The sequence below is a fragment of the Micromys minutus genome, assembly GCF_963924665.1.
Source record: "Micromys minutus genome assembly, chromosome: 6".
Lineage (NCBI taxonomy): Eukaryota > Metazoa > Chordata > Mammalia > Rodentia > Muridae > Micromys > Micromys minutus.
The window spans coordinates 71400746-71421551 of NC_137975.1; the positions used below are offsets into that span (position 1 = coordinate 71400746).

At 44.6% G+C, this 20806-nt stretch overlaps 1 protein-coding gene across 1 annotated transcript in view; it reads left to right on the plus strand.

Annotated features, from left to right (window-relative positions):
• The window catches only part of ELMO1 (engulfment and cell motility 1), a 318208-nt gene that overhangs the window by 18449 nt on the left and 278953 nt on the right, over nt 1-20806 (plus strand). Inside the window, exons 3-7 of the mRNA XM_080918030.1 lie at nt 4032-4183; nt 6312-6390; nt 10200-10250; nt 11431-11553; nt 13666-13797. Of these exons, the coding sequence (XP_080774156.1) occupies nt 4032-4183; nt 6312-6390; nt 10200-10250; nt 11431-11553; nt 13666-13797 (537 nt within the window). The remainder of the gene's footprint in view (nt 1-4031; nt 4184-6311; nt 6391-10199; nt 10251-11430; nt 11554-13665; nt 13798-20806) is intronic.

Genomic DNA, 20806 nt, shown 5'->3' on the forward strand with positions numbered 1-20806 from the left:
AGGGGTTCCCAGACCATAAGCAGGCAGGCAGCAGGCTCAGGGACAACCCATGTTGCAGTAAAAATTAAAAAGTGGCTTATCCTTTCATTCATGGGAGGCCAGCTCTTGAGGGGCCATCTGGCACTGTTGGGATCTCTAACTTGGCATTCCACACTGCCTCTAAGAACTCTCTCTGGCTCCACTGCCCAGTACAAACACGACTCCACTTTCCAGTAACTTATCAAACAGGTTTATATGTTAAATTTCCAATCCACAAACCCTCTACACAATAAGCTTACAGCCAATGGACAAAGATATCAACTGCCCACTTAGATAGATAGACCTATAGAAGCCCCAAGAAATGATAAAAACAACCTTATCAAGCTATAGATACACCGGCCAAGAGAAACATATGCGTCTGTCTTCATCATTCCTCCGGAATCTCTTCCTCCTTCAATCTCCGCTTACTGTTCCTCTTCTGCTTTTGGGACCTTTCCCCACCTACCTCTCTAATGTCCAATCATGTATCCCCTTAACATAAACCTACAAATCTCTGCTCCAGTTGTTGGGGGACTCTCATGAAGATCAGCTGCTCATCTGCTACACATGTGCAGGGGGTCTGTGTTCACTGGCTGATAGTTCAGTTGTCGAGGTTAGTTGAATCTGTTGGTCTTCCTGTGGAGATCCTGTTTTCCTTGGGTGTCTCAATGTTTTCCCTAGCTTTTCTGTAAGACTCCTGAGCTCCATCTAATGTTTGGGAGTGACTCTCTGCATCTCTTCCCATTGGCTGCTGGGTGGAGCCTCTCAGAGGACAGTTATGCTAGGTTCCTGTCTCTGCAGGCCCTGTGGATGGCCTTTTGAAGTTTGGATAACATTCTAGAAATTTGAGACCTAAAAAGTATTTTTGCTTTTCATTTTTACATCCTGTTGATGTCACCTACATTCCATATATGTGGTTGGGTTGGGAAGGAGGGAGAGAGGGTGAAGACCTGTGTTGAGGTGTATATGCATGTGTGTTGTGGGGAGGTCAGAGGTCATCTTTGAGTGTTGTTCCTCTGCAGACATTCATACTGAATTTTTTAGGACTCCTCAGGAATCTACCTGATTTTCCTTTCCTCAGGGATAGAATTACAAGTACACACACCACTACACTTGGCTTGTGAGTACACTGTCACTCTTTTCAGACACACCAGAAGAAGGCATTAGATCCCATTACAAATGGTTGTGAGCCACCATGTAGTTGCTGGCAATTGAACTCAGGACCTTTGGAAGAACAGCTAGTGCTCTGAACCACTGAGCAATCTCTCCAGCCCTTGGCTCTTCACATGGGGGCTGGGGATCAAACGCAGGTCCTCAGGCTTTTGAGGCTAAGACTTTACCACCTGTGCTGTTGCTCCAGCCATGCCCGTTACCTTCTGAAGAGTTTCCCAAACCTTGTTCCTAAGTATTGATTTGCTTCAATGAGTGTCACAAAGAAGCAGAATATATTTCTTATTACCCAATGTTCCAGTGTTACTGCCTTCTGGATACAAAATTGCTTTTACCAGTCTGTGCTTTCCAAGTTCAGCCTGCTCAGTGGTGCAGTGAGCAGAAGCTGAAAGCTCCAGGAAGTATTGATAATCTTGTGGGGGAGAGGCAGCACTCTAAAATCTAGCCAGGTAACCCGCAATCTCCCATTGCTACGCTCCAGTCTATAATATATAAGCTGGTCACCGGGATGTTTGTATTGTCACAGTTAAGGAGTTTGTCTCTAGTTTCCTGGAAGAAGACAGCACGTATGCTTCGATCATTTCTGATGGAAAGAATTGGGCCATTTAAATGTCTGGCTACAACAAATGATGGGTAACAACAGAGGAAAGATGTCAGATTTAAAGCCCAATTGGTGCTTGCCTTAGGACCGTGCGAGGACTCAGCAACCTGGGCACACACTTTTCACCAGGCCCCTTCCCAATTCTGGGTTTAAGTAAGATGCCCATTAGGCGAGATGCTTTAGGGTTGCAGAAATGACGGATATTCATTGTTAAAGGAGAAATGAACGTGACCAATTAGTTTCTCCCCCCCCCCACTGGGTGAGGGTTTGCAGGGGGGGAGGGTGGTTTGCAATGTTGGAGGGCAGGTAAGAGGGGAGGAGGTGATGAGTGGGATTTCGGTGGATGGTGTGAAATTCACAAAGAACGATTAAACTGTTTCTAAAGTGTACCACAAAAAGAAAGGAAGAAAGAAAGAAAGGAAGGAAGGAAGGAAGGAAGGAAGGAAGGAAGGAAGGAAGGAAGGAAGGAAGAAAGAAAGAAAGAAGACAATGAGGATTGAAGGGTTTGGTAGTATCAGCAGCAACAGAGTCTCAGGAGGCAGACTCCCCAGACATTAAGGCACATCTCAATGAAGAGAGGCAAGGAGGGTCGCCAGGAATAAGAGAATTGATGGAAAGATGATGAGAATTGTTGAACGATCTCTCCTTATGTGCTTTCTAATGCCAGTGTGAAGTATTATGGTGGGATAATAATGGGGGTTGAAGGAGACGCTAGGGCATTTGAACTCTGTCCCAAAGGGACCTATCTTGAGTAAACAGCCATGAAAGCTGTGAGGGCAGCTGGACTTTTGTCAGTAAACAGTGGATTTAAAGGGAGAGAGGTGGTGTTCACACGGTGGCTATTGCAGACCGGAACAGATGTGAAGACGAAGGCTAGAGCTTGCCAGGGACAGTAAACACTTTCGCGTGAGAGGAGCTGAGATGGTCTTTTAAGGATCTTAACATTTCCACAGACTTCCTGTAGTTTGTGCGATGAAAACAGTTTAAGGGGTAATAAAACCTCCCGTTGCTGCACCCCTTCATTACTTCTCATTGCCAGAGGTTCACACGGATCTGGCTGGAGAGTCAGCATGTGTCCCACCCCTGCCTTTACCAGTGGTCCCGGGGTAGTAACTGTAACATGGTTGGCAGCTGGAGATGGCCAGGGTGCCTTGGTGCCTTTTAGATTTTATCAAGTTCAGAAATGGAGGGGGTTGGGAGACAGAGGGTGTGTGACATGGTACAACGGGAGGAAGTGGTGTTGGCAGAGGAAGCCAAGTGCTTACCCATCAGAACCATGTCTGGCAGCTTTTAAGTCTGACAGCTTTTAAGCCATCCTTGTGTGGATGTAATAATCGCTTTTTATATGAGCTGTCAACAGACAGCAATAACTTTTAATGAGATCTCTAAAATAAAGCCTTTATGGTGCTCATGTGTTAAGACTGCATTGAGCTGTTATTCTAACCCTGTGTTCTATCTTCCTCTTATATTGTGATTCAATCTATTTAGGCTTTTGCTGATTAATTTCTTAGGGGATGTGTTTTACATATTAAGCTATTATGTTAGAATTACCAATGTAAATGAGTTCCGTTTGCTACATCTCAGAGGGTAGAGAAGAATTTACTTTAGTGACAGAAAACGCAGACACAAACACAGGTATATATACACACAAACACACGAGAGAGAGAGAGAGAGAGAGAGAGAGAGAGAGAGAGAGAGAGAGAGAGCAAGAGAGAGAGAGAGAGCGAGAGAGCGCACCAGAAGAATAAGTAGATGCAGAACATTGCCTGTTGAATTATAATGATAAGTATGGTTTATGTGAGTTCCTCAAGAACATAACAGGGATACAATAAGAACATAAAAGTCATGGATCGTGGATAAGTGAATGAAGGGGAAGCTTAGGACTTAGCAAGGAGGGGCTGTTGGCAATGTTGAAATTGCTCTTAACAAGAATGCCATTTCTTGAAAACTGAAACTCAGAATAATAATCCTGGGAAACCAGGTAGGCTGGTCCTTTGAAGATGTTGCTTACAGAGGCCCTCAGTTACTGCTGAATTATAAGATGAGTAACTGTATTTTGTGGTGCGTCAGGAGCATTATTGACTCCATGCATTTCTTGCTCTTTTGCAGGATGTTTTGTTCTGACAGTAGCATCAGAACTTTTTAGAGCTCCCAGTTTGCTTTATTGGTTCCCTTCTTCCCTTCTTTGTTTGTCTTACCATCTGAGCACGAATAGTCACTTGTGACCTAATCTTGTTTGCAGATAGCGAGCTTCGTGAACAAGTCCGCCATCGACATCTCAATCCTGCAGCGGTCCTTGGCCATTTTGGAGTCAATGGTTCTCAACAGCCATGACCTCTACCAAAAGGTAGCCCAGGAGATCACCATTGGCCAACTCATCCCTCACCTTCAGGGGTAAGCATGCTAGGTACTCTCGTGCCTTGTTTCTGGGAAGCAGTCACTACGATGGCCAGGAAAACATTGCGAACTGCCTAAATGATGTGCTCAACATGTCTTCAGTAATGATACATCCCCAGGGGACCAGACATCTCTCCCCAGAGCTTAGACTATAGGATACAGTCAACTTTGGTAACTTTTGGTAGACATTGGTTGAGTTTTCCTTTTCATAAGACATATTAGGGTACTTTCTTCTCTTAGGTTCTCAACAGTGTCTCAACATATTACCGATGATCTTTTCTGTGATACTGAATATTTTCATAATTGTTTTGGCTTTCTAAGTAGTTAGTTACCCTGGGTTATAGACTGAAACCTAATGTTTGGAGCTGGGATCCACATCTGGAGTGAGAACATGTGGCACATGGGGTTTTGATTCTAGGTCACCTTAACTAGGAATGTTTAAAGGCCGCTTTGTCCATCACCAGACTTCAGGCTTGATCAATAAGATAGCTAAAGAGTAAAAACATGTGTAACATTTTCTTAAAAGCCTGAGTAAGATGTGGAGGTTAAACAGCTGCCCTCACACCCTGCAATCTTTGAGGAGGTCCCCCATTTCTATGCTCTTTGGTAAACTAGAAGGGTGCTTCTGAGTAACACTGAGAGGGACCCTATTATACTATGTGGCTTGTTCTTTTTAAATGCTGGTGGGCACTGGCTGGTGGAAGAAATGTTGTGCACTAGCTCACATCAAAAGTGAGTTGGTTGGAAGGCTATGAGGGTACATTGTAGTCTCTTGAAATGATTTAAGGAGGTGTATGTTTTAGGAAACATTTTGACTGGCATCAAGGTGACTCCTACCTCTGCTTTTTTAGGTCACATTTACTTATTCTCAGTAGTAAACCTGATGAACTATGTGGGATGTGTGTAACCATTCCTAGGAGTATGGATGGGGGGAATAGAAGGGGTGAGCCAGCAGTTCTTAGTACACTGAAGATGTTGGCTTATGTCTATAGTCCAAACTACAAAAATGCATTAATGCATAATTCATTTGGAGGTAGGGTGTGAGCAGAAAGTAAAATGTAAGTTGGGGAAGCTGTGGACTTTGGCCTCAGGGACTTAGCTCAGTTCCGGGTAGGATGGGTTTTGTATGTCGTAGCTTCACTCAGAATGACACAGGTTCTGCTGTCTCTTAATGTGAGCAATGTTGATTTTACTGCCTGGATTTCTGTTTCTGAATGTCAAGGCACAAATGTTCATTTACAGTACCCTTCACTGGGGGAAAAAAAGCCTGTTGTTCACCAAGTGCCTTGCTAAGGATGGAGGTGTGGTGTCTAATTCTGTCCTAGATACAGCAGCCCTAGGAAACAGTACCTTCCCTGAGTAGCTCTGAGGCTCTTGGCTTCTGCCTTGAGCCCTTATTCACTGTTTACTACTTGGCTTCCCTCAGGATTTCTGCCCTCTTTCCAGAGAAGAGCAAAATTTTAAGCCAACATTTTTCCAACATTTACTACTGTGATAGTGCCGACGAGGCTTGCCAACAAGTTTTTAAAACATGTAATGTTGCTATGGGAACAAAGCTGTTTTCTTTTAGATAAGCCTAGGAATGCTGAGACATCTACAACTACTCACATACATGTACCAGACATTGAACGAACACACACATACACACACACACACACACACACACACACAGAGAGAGAGAGAGAGAGAGAGAGAGAGAGAGAGAGAGAGAGAGAGACAGACAGACAGACAGATAGACAGATGCACAGTCTCACACACACACACACACACACACACACACAGAGAGAGAGAGAGAGAGAGAGAGAGAGAGAGAGAGAGAGAGAGAGAGACAGACAGACAGACAGACAGATGCACAGTCACAGTATCTGGGTACTTGCTTTTAATCAGATAAAGAGGGAGTGAGCCCGCTGGCCTCATGCACTTCTTGGTGATATCTTTTGATCAACTGACATAAAAGCCATGGTGTGTCTACATGCCCAGCTCAGGGATGGAATATTCTTCTACGTCTCCATTTTCTAGGTCCTTCCTTTTTTCTCTATGCAAGGACTGCTGTGTTTGTGTGTGATACTGAACCTTACTCAGAGCCAGCCTCTTCTGACTTCCTGTGTTGTTTGGGTCTCTACAGGACAGACCAAGAAATCCAGACTTACACCATAGCTGTCATCAATGCACTTTTCCTGAAAGCTCCGGATGAGAGGAGGCAGGTGAGTCTCAGTTCTCTAGTCCTAAGACTGCATGGGGCTAGGAACTCTCCTCTTCCCCTCTGGGAGTTCTGTTCCTAGAACAACCATGCCTTGAAGGTTGGCTGGGACATATGAGGACTGAGTAGATGAAGAAATAATTTAATAAATCGGTCTAGTTAACAGCAGAATCCATCACAAATTCAGATTATTCCATGACTAACTCAGTCCCAGAAATAAACCAGCAACAACATATATATAACTTTCTTATGGAAAGTTCATGTTGCCTCTAATAACCATTGAGTAGATTGTGTTACAGTGTTTCAATTTTAAATATCTGAGTGATTTAGGAACGTGAGCCCCGAAGATCACGATCCAGGTTCACAATGAGCTGCTTATGGATGTTCATTGGAGGCCCTTAAAGTGAGATTCACACTATCTGTTTATCTGGATGCCTCTAGATTTTATCAGCAGGAAAGAGTGTACATTTTTATCTGGACTTGACCTTAGATGTAAAAGAGCATTTGAGATGGTTCTATATTTGATATTGGCATTTTTACTAGCATAATTTTCATATTAAAGGAAAGGCATATTATTTTCACTTTATGAATGAGGAAAACAAGGTTCTAATGGAGTGAAGAACCTGACCAGGTCACCACTGTAGTGAGATCTAGGGCATGAAGCCCAGCCTCCTACTTGATTTTAACTACAGAGAATCCCATTAAATGCTCCACCCACAAGCAGAGAATCCCAGAAGTCAAGAAGAAAGAAGGCCCACTTTCTCACTCTCATTAGATTGAAATATTACTGCAGTATTTTTTACCTTGAATTGTATAGAACATCCCCTTTAAGACTGATGAGTAAGCCTGGAACATTGGATCAGTTCTGCTTCTGTTGAATAATTTCTTGTCCTACTTGAGGCCACCCAAGTAGGACAAGTCATAGCACTCGATTGTCAGGATTTTATTATTTATTTAAATGTGTACAGTGAATTTGGAAGGACTAAGCTTTGGTGTCTCCCCTTGGGGTAATGTTTGTGCTGTTTCTTCTCCTGGGGAAATCCTTTCTTGCTGCTCAGATGAAGGGAATGTGTTCTTTGGTTTTTGTGGGAGAAAGCACAGCTGCTAGGTGGCCAGATAAATTTTTTTCCGGTGCTATTATTTTAATGGAAGATGCGTTGAGAAGATGTCTTTCAAATTTGTTTACAAACACTTAAAGGCTTTATAAGCATTATTTGAAAATAACCTTTAGTTAACAAATTCAAGATGAAGAAGGTTGTGAGACTCCTTCATTGGGGTCCCTGGGTGGACCCTTGCAGTTCTCATGTTCAAACACACTCATGCATGACTCTTTCTGTATGCTGTGTACATTTCTTTCACTTCTACGTTTTTCCACCAAGTGAGCCATTCATCCACGTGCATTATTTTTATTTATAGACCGATTTTTCAAACTAATAGAGATACTTGTGGGCAACCTCCCATGTCAGTTTACCTGTGTCTACATCTCCATGTGGCATGTGTGTCATTCAAGGCTATACTGTATTCCCTGTGAGTTCAGACAGTTCACCCACAGTTGACACATATCTACGAGGAGGACAAGGATCCTTCTGTTTTCTCACTAATCCAGCTCCTCCTCTTAAGGAGAACTGTATAAAGGTTTTGACTTTCCTGTCAAACCCTTTGTCTGCTCTGTGCTAGACACAATCTCTTTGCAGCGAACTTAAAGAATGAAACATCCTCGACGTCCGTGAGGAGTTCATTCAGAAGAACACACCGTGGATAAGTAGTTTAAAGTGAGACATTCCTTAGAAGGAATAAGACATGAGAAAACTGTCTTATTCCTTCTAAGTGTGTAGATCAGTGAGCTGCACCTTCTTTTCTTGTTTGTGCCTTTCTGGTAATATTAAACAGAACTTTGAAAATAATTTTTATGAAGTTTTAAAAATTAATTAAAAGAACCGTGGGATTCTTTGATCCTTCTGTTTATATGACTCAAGATAAGCCAGTCCTTGGGCTGGAGAGATGGCTTAGAGGTTAAGAGCACTGACAGCTCTTCCAGAGGTCCTGAGTTCAATTCTTAGCAACCACATGGTGGCTTACAACCATCTGTAATGGGATCTGATGCCCTCTTCTGGTGTGTCTGAAGGCAGCTACAGTGTACTTACATATATAAAATAAATGAATCTCAAAAAAAAAAAAAAGATAAACAAGACCTAACAGACGGAGCCAATGGACCTCTGTTTAGGTGGAAAGAGAACCTGCCTTCTCAGGTGGAAGGGCTGGTCTTCTGAGTTGTCATTTAGCTCGTTTATGGGGGTGTCCTCGTCCTGCATTCTTGGTTTCAAGAGCACAGCAGAGTACTTCATACTGAATTTGGACTTTACTGCAACCTCAGCATCCGCCATCTCCTGACAGAATATCCACCATTTCCAGTGCAGAGGGTCAGCAGGGGGTACCACCTTAGCTGCCAGCTTCTAACAGTTGCTCTGAATTTCCATCCCCTCTTCTCTTCTGCTTGCCGTCCTTTGTGTGGTGGCGATGGCGCCATTAGGTTGATGTAGAGAGCAATGTTGACATCCTTGATTGCCCTCTGACTGTAAGTCCCCACGTTTCCTTTGTCAGCCTTGATAACTGGGCCCTGCTCTCTCACCCCACTCCTCCTGCCCACCCCTGCCTGTACGTCCTTCTGTTATCTTCTCCCCACATGCTCCTGATTCTCCCAGCTTTCTGCAAATTTACTTTAGTCTTGGTAGAATTTAGTTTTGCTTTGCAGTGGTAGTTCAGCGCCTTCTACTTAGTGAGAACCGCAATGCCAAAAATACTCCCCTGCAAACACAAAAAAGAGAGTATTTTGGTGTCTTCCTGAATATGAGCAGTATTTTTATATTCTTTCAACGTATCAAAGCTGTTTTTGACTAATATTTCCTTAGTACCTGCTGGTCACTATTCATAACAAAAGTCTGAGACTCAAACCTGAGATAAACACACTGACCAAAGCATCTTGGGTGGGGGTTTATTTCAGTTTACAAGTTACAGAGCATTGTTGTAGGAAACCAAGGCAAGAAGCGACCGGGAAATTTTCCTTACTGGCTAGCTCCATGCCCTCCACCAGCTAGCTAGAACGTCCTAGCTCCATCTGCCCAGGGATTTAACCTGTATCAGTTAGCAGTGAAGAAAATGCCTCACACAGGCTCACAGGCAAACTGGGTTGAAGCAGTTACTCGGTTAAGGTCCACTTTTTCAGTTCTCTATATCAGCCAATGAGTGCCCTAGCCCCAGTTACAGAAAAAGTGAGTGTGAACTCCACTGCACAGCATCTGCCCAGCTGTTAGTCCTTCAAGAATCCTGACTCTTTCTCTTGTATAACTTCCTCCACGTCTAGGGTCAGTGTTCATTCTCAGCTTGCACAGATTGAAAGAACTGACTTTCAGCAGACTTTTTTTTTTTTGAACTTTTGACTCTTTTTCTCCATTTTTTGGTTGATCTGCTTATTGAACTGGACCTACTTTATAAGTAAATTTATAAAGTTAAGAAAAGTAACAATGATTAGAGCTGTGGAAGGCACAGAGACAGTCTCAGAGGTGTGGGGTCACTTCTGTACTTCCTAGTGTTTGAGTTTTTAATTCTTTTCTACCAAGAAAGAAATTTAAAAAAAAATCCTACTTTGCTTTTGCAGCTGGATTTTATAACCCAAGTGGAATGTACAAAAATTAATTTTAATTGGCCATTTCCCAAGAAATACTGCTGATATACAGTCAAGAAGCACACCTAGGACAAAGCAGGTTCTGCAGTGAGTCTAACTGAAGTCTTTGTGGTTTTTGTTTTCTTTCGCAGGAGATGGCTAATATCTTGGCTCAGAAGCAGCTGCGCTACATCATTTTAACAGTGAGTACTCGTGCACTGAAGCCACCATGTTAGGGAGAAGTGTCCTGGTGTAAGTGGGTCCTTCTGTGGTTACACACTGGAGTTTGGTCAGTAGGGCCCATCCAGGAGGGGAAAGTGCTTAGAGTTGGCATAAGCTTAGAGTTGGCATGAGCTGTGCTGACCTGTAGCCACTGCCTTGTGTGTTGGTGGGGGTGGGGGTGGGGGGAGCAGAACCTCAGACTGCTGGAGAGTCAAGGAAACATATCCAGTGCTCCTCAGCTTAGTTTTGCAGGCAAAGATATCCAGGAACTCTTGGCTCAAACAGATCTAGCAGTATGAGCTCTTTTTGATGAGGAAGGTAGTTGGAAATATGGAAGGTTCTGGCAAAAGGGCCTTAAAATTTAGTGGAAAAGAAGCTTACAATATGATCTTCTCAGTGTTCAGAGATGAACAAAGCAGAAAGGGTTCTTTACCAGCTAGGCACCTGTTCTTGGAAGGAGGCAACTTTAATGTTTACCCAACTAACAAACACCAGCAACCCAATCTGATGTTGTAATTCAAGAGTTCAGTAAGCTTAAAATACACACACACACACACACACACACACACACACACACACACACACACGCACACACATTTGAAATATAGGTTTTACATTCTTTAGGTATGAAAAAAAAGAAAAAAAAACAGATCAAAAGGACAGTGACTTTTGAAAGGCATCTAAAAGAAAGCTTGTTACATAAGCTTCACTAAAGGATTGGTATGTTCAACAAGAAGGCATGTTCCCTGTCATGGGAGTCGCACAAGAGGGAGGACCCAGGACATGAGAGATCTGTAGGAAAATGAGGGACGCAGTCTGCACTCTTCCTATGGAAGAGATGCTTCGGGGGACATTCCAGCGATGTGCCACTCAGGTTCGGGAATGGCTACTTCCGCGATTTCTGTAGGCTCTGGTGTTTATAGCTAATGTCTAGTCTCCTGGTACCAGGCTTTGGATGTTTGGGACACTAAAAGTGACCATAGCCATCCTAGTGAGCATTCTGCTATGTCATCTCTACAAACTGGGGCTGGGGCCTGAGTTCTGAAGGGTAATGAAGTTCCCACACGTCAGAATTTCAGTCATGACTAGAGTTAACTTTGTGGTCTGAGTCTTTTCTTTAATCATTTTTTTTTAAAGTAAATTTGTCAACCCTGTCTCTAGCATGTCATCCGAGCCCAGCGGGCCATCAACAACGAGATGGCACACCAGTTATATGTTCTCCAAGTGCTGACCTTTAACCTTCTGGAAGACAGGATGATGACCAAGATGGACCCCCAGGACCAGGTAGGTGGATTCTCCACACAAATGTATTCGGAGACAGCGAGACAGTGCATCAAATGTCTGTCCTTTAGCTACACTCAAATCAGGAGTCTTATATGATCTTGTAATTGTTTTATTGACATCTCAGAACTTGGGTATATGACTTTGAAGTTTAGGTGACCTAGGATCAGAGAATAAAACAAGATTATTCCATGACATCCCATACACATGAGTATTTCCTTTGCAGTTAAGAGCTTGCAGTCACAGCCCTGGGCTCTTGACCATACCACATTGAGATCAAGTTCCCATATAGCTGAGGGCATGCAAGGCCACACAGGGCATCCATTTCTACAAGTGGGGGTGGTTTTTATTCTCCAGGAACTGAGACCAAAGGCAGTTCTTCCTTCTCTCTGCCGCACCCCCTCATTTCCAGGCTGGTGTTTTTGTTGGCTGGCCAGCTTTTGTAACTCCCCACTACCTCTGTCACTGTGTACAAAACATTCTGTTTCCATCCTGAAGGCTTTGGGGGAGCTTCCCTGCAGGAGGGTGGGGTGAGAGGGAGCAGCTGGGCGCCCTGCCCCCGCCGTACACATTTTCAAGTCAAACAGTGGTGCTGCTGTGGAAAGGAAAACATTCATTATTGGCACGTGAGGGCCTGATGTACTGCAGATGCCGAGCTGCACATGTGGGATGTGTGGCTGCTGCAGCTCTCCATTCATGGCGAGAGGCCACGAGAGTCACGACCAATGGAGAGGCTGGGATGGGCCAGTGATCCCGCCCCATCCGAGGGAGGCAGTTACCTTTCCACTTGGAGCACTCTTCATGTGGAGCAATGCTATTTGTAGCCTCTTCCTCTTGTTTCTGGGGGCACGTAGCATAATTAATCGTTTTAGTCATTACCCACAGCCACATTGCTGTAACCTCACGGCGTTTTTCTCCAGGCCTCTTTGTATGTTGCCAAGCTGAGTTTCTGTGCCCACTGAAACCACAGTTTCTCTCCTGCCCGTTCCTCCCATCCCTTCTGGCTCTTTATAAGCCATCTCTCTGCATCCTGGTTTTATTAATTTGACTCTTCTAGGAGGCCCTGATGCATAGAAAAAAGATGGTACTTGTTGCCTTTTCCTTCTAGTCTGTTCTACTCAGTATATTTACTTTTTATTATAGTATTTATATTTTAGATCGTAACACTGAATTACAGTATTGCCCTCTTCTCCTCTCTCCAGCCCTTCCTATATACCCACCACCCCAGTTTTCAAATTCCTAGCTTCTTTAGGCATTGTTTCATATGTGTGCATGTATGTGCATGTGAACTCTTCCATACATAAATACAACCTACTTCTTGTATGTATGATTTCTGGGCTGACCCTTGGGTCTTAGGTAACCAGTTGGTGTGCCCTTCCCTGGGGAAGATTATTTCTCCTACTATTAACATTCCTTAGTTGCCTTCCTGCTTCCACCTTCCATGTTAGCATGTCCATCGGTGTCACCCTCGTCCTTTAAGCAGCTGTGCTGGTGATTCCTCCTTGGTGCAGCTTCCCTGACATTTCTGGGAGACACAGTCTCGTGGCGAGTTTGTAGGGTTCTTCCCTATGGTAGTATGTTGGTAGTTTGCTCCTGACTAAGGCTAAGAACATAGCACTGTATGTCTACACAGCACTCCACCCTGGAAGAACACTTGGCATTGTTTCTGCCTTGGGGCTATTCCTTTTATTTTTACCTTGTTCTAGTGTCTATGAAGATTGGCCTTGGCTGAGTGAGAGACCTCTCCCTGTTCCAACACTGCCCAAGAACCACGTGCACCTCTTACTTTGTTTCAAACAGAACATAACTCAGTCTCCCACTTAGCCCTCGTCAATATCAGCCCTTCCGTTGTATTTAGCGCTTTTATGTAGGACCGCCCTAGATAACATTCATCATTGCTCCAAATGACTTGGCTGAGGGAGAGATTAATGCTGAGTCTGAGCAGAGAGAGGAGGTAGAGCTCTCTAACTCAGTCCATGGCTTGTCTTTTTTCTGCTTCGCCTGAATACAGTGACTCATTTAGACTCGGGGTGGGGGTGGGGTCTTCTGTCACACACAGTTAAAGCAGCTTTCTTTCTTCTGGCCTCTTTTCTTCCCCCTCTCTCACTCCTTTAGGCCCAAAGGGACATCATATTCGAACTTCGAAGGATTGCTTTTGATGCGGAGTCAGAACCCAGTAACAACAGCGGCAGCATGGAGAAACGCAAGTCCATGTACACCCGGGATTATAAAAAACTTGGCTTCATTGTGAGTACTCTGTCTCCAGTGCGCGCTCCCCTCCCAGCCTCCCCATCTGACCTCAGCCACATCGAGCGTGTGGTCCTCTAGTGCTTTACACAATGATTTCCACATTGCCAGATGTTTCGCTGGTTTAAATAGGATCCCATGGAAATCTCTTCTGGCTGCGGTGGAAACGGAATAAGCTGTGCAAGTGTGACTAATACATCGCTTGTTTATCCAGCTCTGATTCAGTGTAGCAGGGTTTCAGGCTGGAATCCATCGAACCTTCCCCAGCCTCCTTCGAAAGCCACCGTGGCTTTGAGTGGGATGAATGGTGACAGTTCTCGGAGGCATCTTATTATTGGGCTAGTGACTGGATTACTCAGACGCATTGATTCCATATCCAGAGAAAGTCGGAAGTCTCCTGGAGTTGAATCTTGTGAGATTTATATATAGTTGATGATTTTTCAAATGTCTTATTCTGTGTCAGCTGTTCATGGGTTGTTTCTTACACACACAAACGTACTCACACGCACACTTCATAGACCGGAGTGCAACATGTCTTGAATCTAACCTTCTGTTATGTTTGCTGTCTGCTTATAGACAGCGTCACCAGTTTGAGAGTGACCTTCAGCTAACTTGAACTTCTGCAGTTGTCAATATTAGGTTTCCATTTTCACCTTCACAATACAAGCAGGATGGTGCTGGCTTGACGTTCAGGAACCAGCAGGCAATAGTTCTTATTTCAGATACATTTTTTTGTAAAAACAAAACAAAAGCCCCTCCACTAGGGTTTTGACTGTGCCAGACTGTGCCAGACTGTGCCAGATTGTGCCAGACTGTGTGCCAGATTGTGCCAGATCGATTTGTATAAGCATCCAATAATTAGCTTTTTATCCAAAGCCTGTCAAAGTGACCATTTTTTCAACTTTTTAATAATGTCTCTTTACTTTAAAAAAGTTCAAGCTACTGATTTTGGATGCTAATGTCTTTTCAAGTAGAGTATTTATTGATAACATATTCATCTTTGCAGCCAACTTAACATTTTCGGGGAGTGCTTATTGGTTTTGACCGTCCACTTGACAATGTGGATGACCTGAGTCGGCTAGTGACACTTCCTGTATCTTTCACGCCACCTCCCCACTTTGCGTTGTTGCTTCCTGAGACACTCGGTCCATTTGAGGTGGACAGCACCCTCTTCTCCATCCTTGCCTCTGTCCTTGCCTTCCGAGCTTCCCCTCTGGGTTGGTAGATAAGGCATGATTACTTCACATGGAAACAGGGCAGGACCGTCTGGTCCTGTCTGCCCAAACTCTCTAAGAAGCCCTCTTTTGTGCACTGCTCATCTGCCTTGGTCGGCCTACAGTGTAGCCTGGAGGCCAGAGGATGCTGGGCTCCTCATGTTTGCAGCCGATGTATTTACACCACAAGCCCAGGATGAGTCCCTTTCCCCGGGGTCTGTGTGCTCTGTCTGTCTGCTCAATCCTGACCCACTTTGTGTTTTCAGCGGTGGGTGGCACTTGACCTTCCGTCTTGCAAAGTTCTGTCTCCTGAGTATGCGATAGGCAAAGGGGGGTGGGGTGGGGTGGAATTTTTTCACTGAAAGTCAGTTTGGTATGACTCTAAGGACTCTCAGATTTATGTGACAATTTCCTTGAAGACTCAAAAAGTTATTTTAAGGGTGGAAAGAAAAGCCGTTCGGTAGAGAATAGCCCAAAGGGGACAATGATTTCCTGGATTTTGTTCTACAATTTTTTGATTTTTCACTTTCAAAACTTCCTTAGAAGCCCATCCCCAGGCCTAGGCCACGGTCTTGCATCAGACTGTTGAGAAATTGGAAAGACTTTTGAGTAATGATCTATGCTGAAAATGAGCCAACCCTCCTGACAAGCTGATATTTCACTAGAGAACACATAGCCCAGGCCGAAAGCCTAGGCACAGACTCACAGGTTTCTTCTGCCACCTAGTGGCTATTCTGCAGAATTGCTGCAGGCTGTCCACCATGGTCTCAGCTGACCCGTGTTGAATTCTTTCTGTGCGTCCAAAGCAAACACTGTCCTGTCTGTCAAACTCTGAACTTGAAAGAACACTGAGCAATGCGGTTAGTATTTTTCCTTCTGAATTTATAGAAAGGATTCTTAGTTTGTTTCTTCCAAGTAGATAGAGCCCAGGAGTTAACAGGTAACCAGTAAGATAAGAGGTTCATAGCATTATAGTGGGCCACATTTCAGCTTCCGTTTCCCGTTTCCAAGCCACAGGCTATGAAGCCTGTCTTTTAGCATTTATATATGCTTGCTTCCCTTCGCTGCAAACTGGTCCCATCTTTCTGTTTTAAAGTTACCAAAGCTGACAGAGATCTTGCTGGGGCCTCCTTCAGTTTAGGAAGCATGTCTCTTGGAAATCACAGGCAAAGTTCTGAGTTCTCCCAGTGTATTATTCAGAGTTCTCTAGAGGAACAGAATAGCCCGTGGTGTGTGTGTGTGTGTGTGTGTGTGTGTGTGTGTGTGTGTGTGTGCGTGCGCGTGTGGTTTGGGGGTTGTCTTCCTACATCAATCAAGACCATCAGGACAGGTATTTCAGTGAGACTCTTACATGGCTGATTCTAACTTGGGGCTATTTGACATTCAAACCAAAAATGACCCCAGTGTAGAAGGGGCTGCTGCTCCACCAAGGCAGAAAGGACAACTTTCTTAAGGATGACAATGGAATGGGTAGATGGACTTCATATTCCTTAGCTCAGCTCCCCAAAGTGACAGGCTTTCCAAATAAAATAATTGCAGAAACACACACACACACACACACACACACACACACACACACACTTTAAGTCAGGGTTTCACTATATAGTTCCGAATTTAAGAATCGATGTGAAGTTACTACATGACTTGTGTGGCTGTAGCTACACAAACACCTCCTTTCAAACAAAGCTGCAAGACACTGTAAGGTGGTTATGCCTCTTAGTGTCCAAGCGCCGGGTCTCTGTGGGAGAAGCAGGCAGTGGCACTGGATGCTGGCCTTCCTAATGACCTGGGGGAGCCACAAGGCCGTCTGTAGAATGACCCGCGGGGCTTGAGCTGTACCTCACTGTCAGTAAGGACTTCGAGAGACAGTTTGAATACTTGGCGACAATAACATGTCTAGCTAGGGCTCTGACAGTGTCTGGTTTTTGACTTGACTTTTATTTATGGGTTTGTGAATTGAGCATTTGATGTGTTCAGTCATTGGGGACAGTGTCGGTAGCTTTCATTAGATCTTCGTTTTGCTTCTCAATCAGGGCAGATGATAAAATCAATTAAAACATTTTTTCCCCTAGTGCCTTCTCATTCTGTTTACCTTGGCTAAGAAACTAAACTAAAAAAAATTAAAAATAAAACATAAAAATATAGTTGTCATTTATTGTGATTTGCTTTAATGTGAGAAGTTTTAGACATCGCCTTTCACTTTTCCAGAGTTGGCTTTTAAATTAAAAAAGAATCAAATGAGAAAGCAGAAAAGATAATAAGTGATAGGAAATATATTTCTTTAGAATTAGGATTTACATGGAGAATCTCTGTCTTCTCAAGTGATTAGAGGCAGCCCCGCAGTCTCTCTCTCTCTCTCTCTCTCTCTCTCTCTCTCTCTCTCTCTCACACACACACACGCACACGCACACGCACACACAAATATGATTATACATAATTCCAGTTTCCTGCTTGCTGCCCTCCTGAGAGTAGAGGGCAGGAACGATGTGACCTTTGTTTATTTTTCCTTCCTTTGTATCCCCATCCATGGTGCCTGAGTCCAAGCTATTCAGACAGTCAACCCCCTCCCAGCACATGACTAATGCAAATCAGATCTCTCTTTTAAGTCTTCAGAGAAAATATTTGTCCATGGCGCAATGCTAGAGCACTTGATTAGCATGTAAAGGCTTTGGGTTCAATTCCCCCCAAAATAAAAATGAGGAAGGTGTAGTATCCAACTATCAATAAGTTGTGTATACACAATTATCAGACGACTAATAGATTGTTCTGAGGGAGGGTTAGTGCATGGAAACTGTGCAGGAATCTAGACATTGTCATTACGAACTTATAAAAGGTGTCACTGCTTTTATTGAAATGGTGTCTAGTGACTCGTGACACTGTGACATAGGCTGGTAGGAAAAGTGGAAACTACAGGCTGTCCTGGGGCTGGGGTGTTCTGTGCCCTCGGTTAGCTGCTGATCTTGTGCCTGCCCAGCATTTATGTCCCACTGAAAGAAAAAGGTAGAGTTGGCTTTGAGAGTGAGGGAAAGATGATAACACTTTTTAGACCAGAAGGGGGGTTGAAATACATAGTCAGACTTCATTATTAATGGATTTCACGCTTGAGAATTCTCCTGTGTATTTAAATTGACTTGTAGCTGCAGCGTGAATATTCAAGGTACGTTTCAGTGTTATCCTCAGACATACGTAACTGTCACTGAACTGCTTTATATCTGTTTGGACGCGACTCTGTTGGCACTGAGTGGGCTCCCACGCCGGCCCTCACACTGCAAGCAAACTTTCTGTAGACATCTCAGGCTGCATTCTTTCATCTCTGCCACTAATGCTGCTGCTTGAAATGGCACGATACCGAAACTTTGGGTAAGGTTTCTAAGTAGAAGGGGCTTTGCTGTGCCATATGGAGAAAGTGCAGAACATGTCTTTCTGGTGAGTTTCCTATAGGCATGGATTATAATGCCTGTTGGCTATTTGCTAAATGAAGGAAATGAAGCGAAACCGTTAAGTAAGATGTCTTCAAATAGAAGCGCACTTGGACTTGGCTGTACTGGATTGTACATTTGACAACACTAAGAAAATGGATTTAGTCCTGTGCTGCCCCGAGAAGCCATGCGGTTGCAATTTTAGACTCCGTAATGACAAGCGAAACATAGCCAAGATTGTTTAGTGGGTACAGGCATTTGCTGCCTTACAGCAGGGTGGGAGCCCCTGGACCTGCCAGGAAGGAAGTGACTCAGGAGGGATGTCCTCAGACCTCAACATGCTACTAACAAGGAGAATCTGGTGCATTGTCCCTGTGGTGCCAGAGGGCAGTGTCTTGTTTGTGGAAAGTGGAGAAGACACGCCCTTTGTGAGTTATAAGGTTTTCGTGTGCACTGCACGCTCTTGGAACAGTGTGGCAATTGGGTGTATTATTAACCCAGTTCCTTGGCTTGTATCTTTCTGCTTCATCACAGTTCCTAAAATTTTGCACATCTTAGCTCTGTAGAATTCCGGATGAAGGAGATCCTGGCTAATGTTAGTGAGGATTCAAGCTACATCTAGTTTCTCCTATTTTGGGAACCAATGGAGGACACAGGCAAAGGGATTGCTGTATCCCTAGAAACAAAGGCTGTGCTTCTTTTATTTCTTTTTATTTTTCTTTCCTGTTTTAGACGGGTCTCAGAATGTAGCCTTGGCTGGTTTGGGACTTGCTATGTAGACCAGGGTGTAGTCTCTGACTTTGGGGTGCTGGGACCAAAGGTGTGCTCTACCAAGCCCCGCCCTGCATATGGTCTTGTGAACTCTCTATCAGGTACTGTGTGGGCTTGGTCCTTGGGGGACTGTTCTTACCTCTCTCAACCTCCTTGAAGCTGCACGTTCTGTCTTCCCATCTGACACCTGCGTGCCCCGCTTCTAACAATTTCTAGATACAGTCTTGTTTCAAACCGAGGCAGCATGAACTTAAACCAAAAACATAAATTCAGCTACTTAGAGAAAAGGGTTCTGGGAGTGTTTAGGAGAGGGGGAAAGCATGATCAAAATTATTATATCAAAACAAACCGGGGAACAGCAACAACAAACCACTCTAGTCTCTCCCAAACCCAGAGCACAAATAGCCAACAGGTGGCGCAAAACCACAGCCATTGGCTTCCAGCCACCCTGCAGGCTCTGGCACACCGGGTGGGGTGTGGGGTGTGGGGTGTAGGGGTGTGGGGGTGTGGGGTGTGGAGTGTGGGGTGTGGAGTGTGGGGATGTGGGGTGTGGGGGTATGGGGGTGTAGGGGTGTTGGGTGTGGGGGTGTGGAATGTGGGGTGTGAGATGTGGGTTGTGGGGTGTAAGGGTGTGGGGGTGTGGGGGTGTGAGGGTGTAGGGGTGTGGGGGTGTGGGGTGTGGGGGTATGGGGTGTGGGTTGTGGGGGTGTAGGGGTGTGGGGGAGTGGGATGTGGGGTGTGGGGGTGTGGTTACAGCATTGGCAGGTACAGGGCTGAGTCAGGGTCCTCAGAGTCACTAAGCGCGCACTGGTGCCTTAGAAGGGGGTAGAGCAGTCTAAGATGTCTTATTATCCCCCTTTCAAAATGGAATTTTCCAGCTGCACCTGGGAGATGAGTTTTATCAGCACCCTTCTTTCTGGAGTCTCAGTTCCAAGTGTTTCTCTTTCTGCTGTTGGGAAAGTCTTCTAAGTGTGGCATAGCACATCTAGTTTTTGTGGGTTTATTTTTTGTTTGTTTGTTTGTTTGTTTTTGTTTTCCTACCTTATCATGGAATTGCAGGAAAATGTACTTGAAAAGTGACAGTAATAATACATTTTTGAGGTTCCTCAAACGTCGTTCATTAGACCGTGTAGCAGCGATGCCTTGGCGAGGTCAGGAGTGGGGAAGGGGGTGAGAAAGCACTGGAAGATGAACGCTGCTCTGGACAGCTTGGTGGTACTCTCCTGGCATTTCTTGTCTAAACTGCACCTCTTGACCAGCATGTTTCAACATTTTCCCCTTAAACTGTATAGGCCAAGGTTCGTTTTCTAGTCTTTCCATGGGATCACATAGCTTCCTTTATGGGTTTATGTTCAGAGACCACAGCTGTCTAAAAGTTAGGGTTGGTAAAACAGCAGAAGACCGTGAGCGAGCGCTGAAAGCTATCAACCAGAACCCAAGCAGAGAAGATGGTCAGACTCACACACCACCCATCACAGAAGGAGAGAGGAGCAGTTCCTCAGTAGCTGGGCACTTCCCAGGGCACTGCATGCTGGTGCTTGAGGTCTAGCAGGGTGGTCTTAGACCACCCCAAAGCCACCCACAACACTTGCAGATCTGCCCCTC